General features: G+C 36.5%; 1 protein-coding gene across 2 annotated transcripts; it reads right to left on the bottom strand.

Moving 5' to 3' along the window:
• Positions 1 to 546: 546 nt before the first annotated feature.
• LOC137952388 (protein transport protein SEC23 E-like) lies at positions 547 to 15,116 on the bottom strand. Of its 2 annotated transcripts, none has more exons than XM_068799546.1 (12): positions 14,170 to 15,116; positions 13,910 to 14,083; positions 12,626 to 12,787; positions 10,013 to 10,155; positions 8,449 to 8,524; positions 8,152 to 8,324; positions 7,959 to 8,040; positions 6,054 to 6,131; positions 4,754 to 4,915; positions 4,416 to 4,679; positions 1,380 to 1,484; positions 547 to 1,003 (listed from the first exon to the last, which is right to left on the bottom strand). In XM_068799546.1, exons 1-12 carry the CDS (start codon positions 14,893 to 14,895, stop codon positions 857 to 859), a joined length of 2,292 nt encoding a protein of 763 aa, XP_068655647.1. In that variant the 5' UTR covers positions 14,896 to 15,116; the 3' UTR covers positions 547 to 856. The 2 variants fall into 2 exon arrangements, with proteins under 2 accessions (XP_068655647.1, XP_068655654.1); XM_068799553.1 differs by lacking the exon at positions 547 to 1,003 and having other exon boundaries at positions 1,424 to 1,484; positions 4,416 to 4,433; positions 4,643 to 4,679.
• Positions 15,117 to 15,171: the final 55 nt, after the last annotated feature.

The following is a 15,171-nucleotide window of genomic DNA, read 5'->3' as shown; positions in this document are numbered from 1 at the left end:
ATTACAAAATCTTTTTATTGCTCGGTACCTACTAATCATCTATTTATCATTTAATCCTATTCTCAATTTGACCTAATTTTTTAATTCACTTTTTTCTTTGATTTTATTGTATATATATCATTTTGTTACTTTTGTAACTTCTAAACGTCTAATTTAATAATAATTCTATTTTGAAATATTAAATATAAATTTATTGAGTTTTAAATACCTAAAACTGATATATGCAACCCTTAATCGATAAGGAACAGGGTTTAAGGTTTAAGGTTTATATACATAAGTAAATTTAAAATTCAAATTTAAATACGGACCTACCAACTACATAAAATAAGTAACAATACGAAAAATCATTTAATGCAAAACATAATCAACGATCACATATATTTCACACCAAATAATTTTTGGTATTAGATGAACCTTCATCGAGTTAGTTTTATAATTGGTATGTTGAGAAAAATTGTTCAGAAAGAATTGGAAGTAAAAATGACTACAGGGGATGATATTTCAGCTGCCATGATGTATGAAAGATGTAAGAGAATATAAGAGACGTATAAAATTCACCATATATTTTCTGGGCTAGGTTGACGTACAAAAAGAAACGACAACGGAAAACCTACCTAAATTAACCAATAACAACCCTGCCTTTTGTGCAGATTCCCCCTAAGATACTCTCTTCTTCTCCAATCAACCTAGCTTGTGCTGCCTTCCTATAACTTTCTCGATAACCAAAAGAATGATATACACGCTGCTTATTCAAAATATGTTAAAGAACTCAAAAGGAGAAAGAACTGGGGCAGCCTCACTCACAACTAAAACCCATCCGAGGAACCAGGTGAAATAACTAAACCCTTGACAGATGCTAAGACTGCACAGCAAGCCTCTGGAGATGCTCAAAGAAAACTTGGAGACTCACATCATCTGTGAAGATCACATCTGATCCTGGTGTTACCTCGTGAGCAGAATTGTACGTTGTTGATGGATTCAATTTTGCCAAAAGAAATCTTGCCTGCACGTTTGTTAAGATAAATAATCAGAAATAAAGTACTCTATATGATCAACTTTGTTTTTTTTGTAAAAGGAAGTGCCCTCACTGATAATGGAGAATTGATTAAACCATCTCCCACTTTAATTTTTTTCTGGCTTTAGCTTTAGAGCTGGTCGATTCATGTCCGATAGCCTTCCAAATTCTTTTCATTAAATTGTGAGAGAGCTAAACTCCCACTGATAGAAATTCTAAGCCAAAACCATTTGTACCATCAACAATTGATGTTGGTATGCTCAAAACTAATTTCTAGATTTCATGATCCTCCAAGCCCGACCAAAAAATAACAAAAAACACTATAACAGCAATCCAAGCTAAGGGTTGATAAAATAGTACAAACCTGGGAACCATGCTGATCACAAACCACCAATCTAGGGACAGGAAATCGACTACTGATTATCATCTGAGATTCTTCATGAGGAGCTTGCAGCAATTGTTTGAATGCCTACAAATAAGCAAATATATGAAAAAAAAAAAAAAATAAGAGCAACAACAGAAAGGATCTCTCAAATGAATCAGTTTTTTTTTTTTTTTATCTGCTTCTTTTTTCACTGCATTTCATCTCTAAATAACTTGAGAAAAACAGCTCAAAATGTAATGCTCAAGTAAAAATCAACTAATAATGGACATGGTGATTTGAAACATAGAACTACACAGTTCCAAGGACTAGAACTTCCTTCTGACTATGGAAAATAGGTACTTTCTACCCTAGTCTAAGATAGAGAAATAAATCAGATGTTCAGAAAGTAATAGAGATGGTAACTAGCAATTAGAAACTATACTTCTTCTTAGAGTAATGCTTCCTAATTAAAAGAAGCCCATTACTAGCCAAATATCCGTCTGCTCACTCATTAGCTACCGGTGGGGCTGACTTCCAAATACCTCACTCATTAGCTACCGATGGGGCTGACTTCCAAATACCTCAATTATACCACAGTTTCTAGCTGAAATGGTGGCAACATTGTATTCACTATTACTTTGTAGCTAATAGTAATTCCAGTAACAGCATATGATTAGATTCTAAATCTAATCTTCACATAATTCATGCAACTGAAGGACTAATAAAGAACAGCATTATTTTCTTTGTAAAAACCAAAAAGAAACCTTTAAAACAAAAAGAAAAGCAACTGTATCACCAAAGAACCCAACATTTTGCACTCTAACACACTTAACATCAAAAAGTTGGTATCTAAAATAAAAAACTACAGGTTAAAGACTTTTTTTTTTAATCAAGTGATGAACTACAGGCTAAATATCTCCTTCTGGAATTTTCACACCTGTACATAAAACTCTCACAGACAATAATTCTAGTATCCAATTTGTTTAGTCCACATACTGAGACCCCAACAGAACAGAGTTGCATTTTCTTTAAATCTTTTGCATGAAAAAAAGTATATTATCTCAAGCCAATAGAGCTCAAAAAAAAAAAAAAAAAATGTGTGCCCTCTTATTTTCTTTTTTTCTTGAAATGGTGATAATTTCATTGAAAGAGAATAAGCACAACAAAGAGAGGGAGAGGAAGTTCCTCAAGCCCCAAGAAGAATGGATTCCCTAACTGTAATACAAGTACTTGAGATAGCAGATTAGCTACATCATTAGTAAAATGATTAGGTGATTTTCATATATGATTCCTAGTAACATTAATTTCGAACATGATAGAATTAAGTGGAAGCAGCAAGCTCAGTACCGCTGGTTAAAGTAAGGAGACGTTAACACGCACTTCTGTCAATCTCTGATGCATAAGTCTGGATGCTTTAAAGTCTTTTTACTCACTGGTGTATAAGTCCTCTTATGAGGGGCATTTTTGTCAAGTTGTAAAATCACTTAGGTGAGATTAAAAAGAGGATTGGGGTCGAGTCTTTTCCCTCAAGGAGTAGGCTGCACCTTGCAGACCTATTTTCTCCTTTCCCCTTCTAAGTGCCTCTCTTTTCTCTTCAATCTCTCTTCCATCCATTTATTTTACACAACTTTTTTTCACCTTTTGAGAAACCCAAAAGAACAACTAACTACAGACAAGGATATTACTTTAGTTGGATATTCCTTTTTAAGTTGGGCGGTCTAATAATTTAATTTGTCTTGAATCTTTTATTTCTTGAAGAAGACTGGGCCCAGCTAGTAGGCCTTAAGTGGCTTATTCATCATTTAAGTTGTTCATTGGCCCAAAATTGCTTGTAGAGCAAGCAACTAAGTTTTAAAAATAGGGGTGTTGGGGTCTTGTAAGGTATATCTTTAAATAAACAACTTTCCACATCTGATTTACCTTTTTTCTTCAATACGTTTGTGTATGTAAACCTAACCCTAGTTTAGGGTTTGCACTTCGTGATAGGCAGGCATGACATTAGAGTCATTTCACCCAACATATTTCATTTTTCCTCAAAAGCAACTCAACACATTTCATGCATGTAGATTTGTATTTGATGTGCAAAATAATTCAAACTCTTGATTTTCACAGCTTAAGCTATGAACAGGCCACGAGGCCATCAAGATAGAACAATCATGTGAGCTAAAGTGGAAGACAACACGATATAAATCTTGAAAATAGCATCAGCACCACCAGTCAGTGGTTTGCAAGGCTCACGTATTTGAATTATCAATAGCAGTGTCTGTCACAAGGCCATTGGCTACTCTATCTGACACACTATTGCATGATACCGCATGTTGCACCATTTTGCATTCGCCACTAAACCCCCACAACAGATACCTCAAATCTGAAACATATAACTAGGTACCACATGTTTTGATGCTACTGTGGATTTACGAACTATGGTCAATCAACTAAGCAACATGACCTAATGAAACTAAAAGAAATATTTTTCTTCTAGAAAAGAAGGCAGTTGCCAACTAGAAAAACAAACGTCCTAAACAAGGAGAAAGAGACTCATTCTTTTAGGTATGCCAGAACAAAGGGTAAACACTATCCACCAAACATGACCACCAGAAATAACATCAGAAAAGATATTTAATAAGATTCATTGGTAGATATTGATCCATTGACTTAACATTCAAAATACAAGGACATAATTCCACAACCATATTCATTCACAGATCGGATTCACTGAAAGTATAATCTTTATTAGGAGAACAACATCTAGATTAACTAGAAGGAACACAAGTCTACAATTTTTTAATTGGATAGAGTCCACAATATCATCCCAAACAATTTGCATTGACTAATTCAGACAAATGAAAAATACTGTCAACAAGACACATATAAGTGCAAATCCTATGAGGAACCAGGTTGCAAGAATATTTCCCACCAAGGATATTTTTTATTTTGAAGTTCATAACACAGTAACTCATTCTACCGACATGACAAATACAAAGAGAGTTCAGAGCCTATGGCATAACTTAAACAAATGTAAAATTATTATCTTACCTGATGCTCAGGTAGATTCTGATAACCCATGTTGCGCCATTGTGCAATTGTCATTCCATGGAAAATAACAACACTAAAATAAGTGTCAAGCAGAAGAATGCGATCTGCGGCAATGGAAGCCACATCCAACAATGCAGGTGCAGGAGGTGAACTAAAAGAAAATGAAAGCAATGATGGCTGAATCATAACAACAGAATTCGAGATGGTTTCCCGGTTCAACAACATACGAAAATAAGCAGTCTCATCAGGGCTGTTGTTGAAAACCTGCAGCAAGAACTATTCCAATTAGGTTTCCACCTTTCTCATAGAAAAAAAAAAGAGGTTCAATCTCCCATTACCTGTACGAACTGTGACCGCCGCAGATTGAACAAAAATTGAGGAAATATGGAGAAGTTTGGGTTTAATGTAAAGGATGACGGATCATCTTTTCTATAATCACCAAATTTGGAACATAGACGAATCAAAGTTCGATCAAGCCATCTTGTTGCATCAAACTCTTCCTGGTATAGGAAAAAAGAAAAATAAACGCTCATAATTAAATCATCAGTTGGTTTTCATGGGATAACCCACCTTGGTGCTAATTCCATTTTATGATGAAATTTAAGTGATTTGTTAATCTAGAATAGTGTGATGATCTCATGTGGTGCAGAGTGTCAATTGCATAGCAGATCCTCTAGCTAGAAGTAGAGTCTCCCTCCCACATCCTGTTTGTGGGAGGTTTACTTCCTCTTGATTTGGGCTTGTCGGAGTATATTACATAAAAAGGCGAGATGCATTTGGAAAAATCAGAAAAAGGGGATCTTAGTTTGGGAATAGTTGCTTTATGTCAAATTCCTATATTTTTATCTCACATAAACAAGAAAACTGAGAAGCTTGTTGTAACTAAGATCTACTGTAAACTTATAAATAGTAAAACGAGAGACCATGACTAGCATCTCAGACATATCTTCATTCTCATTTTCCTCTCTAAGATAGATAGGCTGATTCATTGCATTTTGCTTTTTTATCTGGACTTCGTTGCTGGATTTATCCCTCAGATTTGCTCTTTTACTCCTCTCTTAATGAAATTCTCACCATTTTCAAATATATATTTTTTTAATTAAAGGATTTAAAAAGAAACTAAAATAAGAAATATATAGAAGGCAAAAACTAAAAATAAAGAAAATAAATAGAATGAAAATTTCCCAAAGAGCAACAAAAGGTCAACACAGTGGAAGAAGAGACTCCACTTCTTGATGTTTATTTCTTTTGGTTGTCTTTTGGCTTTTTAATATAATCGCACCTTTTCTCAAATAAACAAAAAAGACTGGAAGCATATGTATTGTATTTTGAATGAACATGGTTGAGCATGAGCATACCTAAAATTCTGAAACCAAGCCCCTCAATTTATTGCTATTCACCATTCATATATTGAGACCATGATGTTACTTTGCAGAATTCATAGTTTTTCCACAAGGATAGTAAGTACCAGAATAAACAACAATTATTTCTCTTTAACAACACACTTTCTTGTCAATAACTGAATAGGCTCAATGAAACTATTTGTCAGTGTCTGACAACTACAAAAAAATTGCCACATAATTGACAGGACTGAAAAACAGACTTAAATGCAAATGAGGCAGAATTGAACAGGCGTACCTCCATTTCCATCTTCAGAGAAGTTAGTCGAGCCATTACAACAGCAGCAGTTTCCTGGTCAAATCCTTCAACTAATTCCTGCGAATGCAATTATACCTAAAGTCAAGACCATCCTCCAACACAATTCTGGAGAAAGTAGAGGTGCCACACTAGCACTGTGTTTCTTTTTCCTTTGGCTTACCAGTTGTGTGTTTATTTTCTTCCATTTTTTCCCTATGTTTAATTATAACCATATGACTTAAATCAAAGGAAGCTAATAACAAAATGCAACCACGCCTATTCATTAGGAGGTCCCAAAAACTTTTAACATGTGGTATGAGTAACAATAGATTTTACAGGTCACCAAGCAAAGAACATCATACACTCGAAACCACGAAAAGATCACTTGTCCAACTGACTTTGAATTTGGATCTCAGAAATTAGCAAATGAAGGCTTATAAAAGTGTCAATGTTGTTGCAGAAAAAACACCTTGTTTCCGTTTGATTCATCAAAAAATGGTGATCTCTACTACCACATGAATCTAGCAAATTGCTGGTCAGTAATGACTTTAAAGATGGCAATGCCACAATCTCTAGCACCACATGAAGCTAGCAACTCAGGTCACTGACGACCTTAAAGATTACAATGCCACAGGATTTCACCCTAAGCAATGAGAATTATTAATAGATTAACTTCTATGAAAAAAGAGTACAACTAGTAAAGCCAACTGAAGTTGGTGTGAAGTGAAATATATCAACAGGTTAATTTTGCACTTCTGGCCTAGAGGCAGCCTTGACAACAAATAACTTTGCATATCCTTTCTTCTCTAACCTAGAAAGAATTGCAATAGTTATTTTCAAAAACAGAAAAAAACAAAAAATGTTCACTTTTTTTTCTTAGATTTTCAATTTTTTTCTTTCTGTCTAGTACAGCATGTAGAGTCACTCATTTCAGTAAAACCTTCTTAAAACAAACCTGAATTTGTTGAAAATTCTGTTAAGAGCTGTTGCACTCATTATATATACAGCCCCAAATAAAGTTCTAAAATTATGACCAAAGGCCCAATGAGAGTAGCAGTCTCATATACAAAAACAAAGATGTACAACAAAAGCATCACATGTTAAGATTATAAAATTTTCTAAAGGTACTCGTCACGTCCCTTTCGTGATAATATAAAGTGTTTTTGCAAATGTTTTCAATTTTCCAAGCAAGTAGAACCTAGCAATCTTCTCAAGGAGGAATCTGAGAATTTTCTATTTTATAACTAGTTGAGAGTAAAAAAAGATTCATTATAATTTATTCTCTTTGCACTACAAGGAGGAATGCGCTAATAGATTCTAATTGTCTCCAATAGTAATCTATCAGATTTCACAAAGATGACATGACTCAAGAGATATATTACTTTAGCCATTCCATATTTATGTAATTGACCGTCTCCCATGTAGGGTTGTAATACAGGTTAGTGAGGTAGAGTTCTAGCGTTTATGCTACTTAAATAGGATAGTTCATTCACATCGTAAGTGAAAGGGGCTTTTTTGGCTATTTCATTGTAACTCACGTAACTCCTTAATAAAAGGAAATCGAATCCTAATGAAACTATCAAGATTTGCGGCAGTTTGCTTGACTCCAGAAATTCTTCTCCTTTCTTCTTAGTGCTGTTTCCTCTACTCCTCTTACCGGATCTCTTTGATTTCACACAAATGATTGATCCAAACAAATTACAAAAGATAATAACATGTTTAAAATTTTAAAAAAAAAAAGCAATACAGGTTGTGGATTTTCAAACTATGTGAGGCAATCAATGAGCTCATCAACTCTATCGAATTTGTGTCAATGTGCAATCAACAGAATCATGCTAACCAACCACCAATTTAACAAGCATTACTCCGAAAAAATATCATCGTTGTAAATGTCAATTGTCTTACCTCAGTACTCACAGAGCTATCTGCCCATCTTCTAGTAATTGTTGTAACACGGAGCCTCATTTGGCCATCAGGGTTCTGATAACTGCAACATAATTAAAAAAAATACAGTTCACGAAAACATTGCAAATCCCACAAAAACAAACAGAGCAATGAGAGATGAATTAAGAAATGGAATGCAGGGTCTGTCATTAACCTTGTCACAAACTGTAGGTACAACTGCTGACTTTGAGTTGCAGGTGAGGTCGACCTGTCACTGGGTGAAATATCAAAGAAAACAGTCAAACAGGTGCTCTTGTCAAGACCACACATCTTCCAGGAAGTTGTGTTCCCTTGTCCAACAACAGTATCAGCACAAGCAGGCCCTTTCTGCAAAACTTCTCGTAATCAGTAGCAACATAATAGCATCAGAATCTTCAATTCTCATGAAGGCAATGAAGCATGCTCTATAAACAAATGAGGAGATATATCCTCCGGTATGAACGGATCAAACCTTCTCCAAGGATGTGCATGGTCCAATTATTCCTTGAATTTTAATTTCCTTCGAGCAGAAGATATCCAGTGTACCACTGAAACAGAGAAGGCAAACTTGAATATATAATCAAACCAAAAGACCATTTTTTCCCCAAATGCATTAGATATAATCACAAAATTCAAACCCATGAGCCCCATTTTACTTCTGTCTAACTAGAATAAAAGGTGCAGTGACATATGTAAAACATCCTGCCTTCAAGCCAATTAACCGTATTCTAGTGAGCAAAGAGTTGGAGATTTGCACAAAATCAAAAGGCAATTTAAGCTGATCATTTATTAAACCTTCTGGAAAAGACTAGCTTGGTAAGCGAAGTCAGACAAGATTGGCTCAACGAGTCCAGATTGGACTGCATATTAAGAGCAAGTAAATGGCTGGTGTAAATTAGATTAATCAGTGAAGAAGATAAGAATGAGTAAAAAAAAAACAAAGATGCAGGAGACTTCACCACAAGCCATGAGCCCATATTTATTACAAGATCCATAAAATCTATAGAACTGGACTCTCAGTGCTAATCCCTTATTTCTCAAGAGTGTGCCTAACATAATTAGTGGAACATAGGTTGTGTGGCATTAGTGACATGGCTCAAAGGAATTAGAATCAAAATAGCGAGGTACAAAAATATGTAATAACACCCACGGCTAGACAATACTGTTCCTGCACCAGCTGATAATGAACATGGAATCTCATTCAACTTCAAGGAGAGGAGAAAATCTCTCCATTAAAGTCCTATAAAAACCTAAAGCAATTTCTAAACTCAGGCTCCAAGGAATCAACAATGCCCAGGGAACCGGAGAGGTGAGGGCTAGAAACCTCTAAATGTCACCAAATGGCAGCAACAACCAAAGGTAAAACTTCTAGTTGAAGTATGTCAAGGGAACCAGAGTGGTGAGGACAAGAAACCTTTCAAAATCACCAAAATGACAGCATTCCCAACAGTTAGTCTCCATAAGTATTGATTTTGTGTTTTGATTTTTCCCTCCTCATATATTTTCAAGCAACCACAGAACTTAAAGACATTGAGTTGAATTTCAAGGAACATTAGAAAACAGATGGTGAGAGACAGAAAAAGAAAAAGAATGACAAGGAGGAAGAGGAGAAGAAAACAGTATCAAAGGTGACACTTGACCAATGAGGACTCTGTGATGTCCAACATAAAACACAGCAAGGGAATCATGTTTGAATTGAATACTAGAAATACTTCCATATACAAATAACAAAGGTCTATTTTTTTCCTATATGGAACTACTCATGAATTGGATATAGTTTCAGCATCATGAGACTGACCAGAGGGCAAACATAATTAGTTGTTTTTTATATGTAATTAAAGCAAGTTTACTGCCAACCAAGGGATACGAAGTGCCCAGTGTGCAAAGATGCTACAAAACTTAAACAATGAAGGTTGCGTGTAAAGGAATCAAAGAGAAAAGCACATTCTACACACTGTTATGTCAAAATTAGACACAAAATACCACAGTACATTAGAAATTTACACAAGTAAGAGAAAAGAAAGAAGCTAACTCACTTGAATGACAGGCCAAGAGACTGTTCACCGTCCTCAAATATACGTTTGAAAGAGTCTTTGAACACGGAATGTCCAAAACTTTCAGCTAGGACAACAAGGCCACCAGTCCTCTCAACCGACACTTTCATCTCAGCAACCCCAACCTGTTATTATAGCAGAATAGAAGATAAAATGAGTTCAAATAGTATGGCAAAATTTTAGTCCTTTCATTCTACATTACTCATCATTTTTTTAGCAGAAAAAAATCGCATAACTAGGAAAACAATATTATATATGGATTTCAAAGATCCAAGATAAACAACAATGTCATGAGCACAGCAAAAAAAACCTTGCAATGTACCCACAAAACTAACCAGCATAGGAATCCAATGAATTGAACCTGCAGCAATAACCACAAGAGATAGAACTTTGTACTTGTTACTCACCTCAATCTTTGACTGCAAACCTGGGCCCCTTCCCACTTACCTTGGTCTCCCCCTCTTTCTACCAAGTCCTTCCGAACCCCACTTAAAATCCCATCCAGCAATTTGACGGGCACCTTTCTAACTAGAAAGAAAATCAGCAATTTAACAGCAATTTTTGCTATCCTAACTGTGTTGCCGTCAAATAGAGGCCATAGAAAGAAAATTTCTCTGGAAGGGATCTTCCGATCTCATATACCATCTGATAAATAAGGAGGAGGTTTACATGCCAAATGATAACAGTAGCCTTGGTATTGAAAGGATAAAGTTTATGAACAGCTTTGTGAACAAAATGGCTCTAAAATACTCTGTGACCAACCTCTGGAAATCAATCTGCAACCTAAAAACCAGCATACCAATGGGAAACAAACAAGCAAAATTTTGACCCAATATTCTGGCTGTGAAAACAAAATCATCAACTTTCTATCCCAACATTTTTTTGGATTGGTTTAAATCCCCAAAATTTCAGTCCAAAGTTCTGTTTCTTCCTTCTGGCTTTTAAAACTAATTTGAGGAGAACCCTCTCTGGATTTGGAGCAAAACACCATTCTTTAACTACTTGTATGCCAGGGGGGTAGAAAGGGAAGTCCTCCATCCAGAACAGGAGCTCATTTAATCCCTATCTTGTTGTCTTCCAGTATGCCTACCTACTTGGCTGAACCAATCAGTCTGCCATACAGTAGTAGTTTCTTGGAGCATCCCTGCACCCTCGAGAGGTATGGCAGTTCACTTAATGCACTATAAAAGGTAAAATTTTCAATGCTGAAAAGCTCAATAGAAATAATCACACCATTGAGTGCCGCTAGTAAGCTCTGCGAGAGATATGAGGAGAAAATAAATTATCTTTTGCTCCTTGCTCCCTTTCGTTAATCATCTTTATTTAGAATGCATGACCTCACACTTGGAAGCCCTTCAAGTGGAAATAACCCTTTTGAAACCCAAGGCCAAGGTTCTCCAAAGGGTAGTAGAGTACTAAGAATCTTAGGGTATATAAAAGGGACCTCTGCATAGGATAAAGGACATTAGTGAAATTAAGTCGGTGGAAGGAGAGAAGACATGTATTTGGGTGAACTAGTTGTTTTCTCTAAGTAGATCTTTGAGAATGGGAGGAGACTTACTTTGAAAAAGAGTTTGAAGGGGCAGTGGACTTTGTACTTTTCCTAAAGGATCGATACATACTTGTGGAAAGAGGGAGAAGGGGACTTAGAAATTACACCCTCATTTAATTCAGTGTTTTGTACTTCTTATTGTGTAAGTAAGATAAGGTTTCCTTAAAAACTTAGATTATCTCTGGTGTTTGATACCAAAACACTCTTCCTTCACCATCCTATCTCACGTAAAACTGATTCCAACTCATTGCTTTGCACATTTGTCATTACAAACTCATAAAAGAAATCATAAAAAGATCAAGCTACATATCACCATGGAATGGAGCTATCTGTTTCAGGTTTACAGTAGTTGTGAGAGTATTCAGCGGATGCCTCCACAAGCATTTAGTTTGAGAAGAGAACTTGCAAAAGGTTAAAGAAAAGAAATATTTTTTCTATCCATATATGGCTAAATGGGAGGACATGACAAAGATGGAAAAAAAAAAAAATCAAGCATCTAAAAATTCAACCATATTTCTTGGTAGATAAAGTCAAAAGCAGACAGTTAAGACCTGGGATACTATATATATATATATATATATATATATATATATACTATCAGCTCTCAGTCTAACTCTATAGCAAGCTCACACAGATTAGTTTATTATGTGACTAGAAACAGAAAATATTTTAAATTAAGCAGACTCCTCTTTCTCATGGAAATTTGGGTTTGCTGGAAAGATAGCCCTTAAACAGCTTAAGAATCTTTAGTTCTTCTCCAGCACAAAATTTTGAAAACATTGAGAGATATGGAGCTATAAAACTCCATTGCAGAATATCCCACAGCCAGAAATTAGTCTCTCCAATTACCAGATATGCACAGTAAGAGGTGAATCACATTAAGCATCGCCCCCATGTCATGGATATGCATGAAATTAAAAACCTTTTTCTTTTTTAAATAATAAAGCCAAGAGTTTAATAAAATATAGCAGTACTTTTTACAAGAAAAAAAAAGGTGTAAAAAATATTAAAATTATCAGTAAATTAGCATGACAAATGCCAACCTGATCAAGTGCAGAAGCAAACAGATCTAAGACATGACCCTGTCCAACCAGTTGTTTGGCCAAATTTTCATAAAATTTAACAGCTTTGTTGAAGTGTAGTGCTGCATCCTTGTCAAGATCTTTATGAGAGCGGGCAGGCTCCGACAAATCTTTTGACACAATCTGCAGAGAAGAGAAATGTCAGTGTTCACAATATCACTAAACCTCAAGACATGTCATTATCTATTTATATAAAAAATCAAACAGACTCAAGGTAGAAATCAACAAGCATTAGATAAGTGAAAAATATTTTTTTGCAGAAACCCCATAACAGCTTTAACATTACTGACAAACCAAATGACTTCAACACCAACCAACACAATGTGCTTTTGTATTTCCTCTTATCTGAAATTGGAGATATGGTACTTGAAAGAAATAAAAATGTTGGATAGAGTCCAATTTCAAAAACGTGATAGAATAGAGCCACAATAAAAGACATGAGAAGATCAAACAACATTAATACACCTCTTCATACAATGCCAAACTGCCAAGAAAAACTACTTCTGAAACTTTCTCAATAAGTTATTATGTCAACCATCATAGGAGAAAATGAACATCATCAAATTAATGCATTAGAAAACCAATCCCTAGAATTCCTAGCCCATGTTGTAGACATTCTTAAACCAGAGAGGAAAACAAAAAACCACAAATGAAACTTCCAAACAAAGACAACCAATATTCCACTTCTAAATGTCTAATTACCAGAAGACCAGACCTGCAAAAAATGGCAACAAAAAATACAAAAGGAAAAAGAAGATAGACAAAATTGGAGTTAAGAAATAGAGGTAACCCAAAATTTATATCTATACCAATACATAGACACAGCTGCCAATAAGCCTGTTATCTTTGTTTGCTAATCAAAAACCTGATGCAAAGAAACCAGGTCAATTCCCCAGGTGTCCGGAGTAAAGTTTTTGCTATCTTTTCTGTTATATGAGGAGCAATTTCAAAGGCTAAATTGAACTGTTAACACCTAGGTCCAGACAACATGACACGAAATACAAGAACAGTATGAACAACCAAAACAAGCAAGAAGAAGGATTCAATATTTTAATATGCAACCTGAATCTTATGAAACATAATAAGGCTATAAAACCAAAATCAATCACAAGATACGTCCAAAATGCCAAGGATAACCGTCAAATACAAATCCAAATGTAATAGCAAACGGACTCCTAGAAGGACATAATAGAAACTAGAAACTATAAAGCATGAGCAGCAACGAAAGCTATAAAGTCTCTTTACCGTGCCAGGACCTTCTGTGCACGGTCCCCCCACTAAAGCTATAATTCGGGCCCCGGTGCCGGGAACGCATGCACCTAGCAAACCCGCTGCAACACTTAAAGCAACTCCCGTGCACCTCAAGTACCTGTTTCCAGGTTGCACAGGCCATTGATCCGTCTGTAACTCATTCAATAACTGGAGAAAAAATAAAATGTCAAAATTTGTTAGTAAAAAGAACAGACACTCTACCAAATTGTACAAATAAATTTAAGTAGCCCTACCGAATTAAGTGTGTTTTCGCAATCTGAAGCTGGCAACAAAAACCGATTCACAACTCCGTGATGGCTCATGGCAACAGCACTCGGCATCGCTTTGGCAGGGCCTCTCTGTCCCACGGACAATCCCAATTGATCCAAAATCTGCTCTTTCGTCAACTCCTTGTTCCCCTGGAAGAGATAAACCTTGGAGAGATCCGAGAAGCCAAGCTCGTGGACATGTACCTGGGTCCCAAAAGAGATGAACCCAACAAGGGCTTTCTCCGGCAACAGACTCACGGCCTGCCTGACCGCCGATTTGACGAACTCCAACTCCTCCTCGATAATACAAAGATCAAGGACAAAAAGGAAGACGGGCGGGGGGGTAGCATCGGTGACGGGGAGGGCGTATTCGATGGTGGTAAATTGTGGCCAAAGCTCTGCGGGAACGTTGGTCTCAGATATGGCTGCGTACTGCTGCGGGAATTGATTCCGCTGAAAACAGAAGGGGCAGATCCACATTTTTGTAACAAAGTCGACGCGGCAGTAGGGGTTAAGAACAGCGATACAGGTCTTACAACGCAGGGACGGATAAGAAAGAACGGTCAGCTCCTGCGAGTGGCGGATCAGAGAGACGGCGGCCGCGACCGGGATGACACACTTGCTAGCCTCCACTTTGGATCTAGGCCAAATATTCCAGGTCATCCGGACACCTTCCGGCCCGTCCGCCTCCGACCCTGGCGTCTCCGACATTTTCAATTGATGCCTATTCGACTAGTCAAGGCGACAAGGAGAAGAGAAAGAGGAAAAATCAAAATTTGGAGAGAGACCCCCTTGGGAGTCGCCGGAGGAGAGATTTCTGAGGGGGTAGCAGATCTGAGAGCAGGAGGGCTTGTTTTTGACAGGGAAGGTTTCGTTGCCGTGCTGGTTTTCGATCGTCCAGGGTAGAAAGTGGGTCCACTTTTTTTCTAAAGTTTTCCGGGATTGTAGTAGGGTCCAGTCCACCTCCTTTCTCTAAATTTCCACGTT

This window comes from Aristolochia californica, unplaced genomic scaffold (assembly GCF_029961685.1).
Source record: "Aristolochia californica isolate CCGP_79_NKW_82.1479 unplaced genomic scaffold, dmAriCali1.0.hap1 SCAF_1, whole genome shotgun sequence".
Taxonomy (NCBI): domain Eukaryota; kingdom Viridiplantae; phylum Streptophyta; class Magnoliopsida; order Piperales; family Aristolochiaceae; genus Aristolochia; species Aristolochia californica.
Note: the sequence above shows the minus strand (reverse complement) of the source record. Positions and strands in the feature narration are given on the sequence as shown.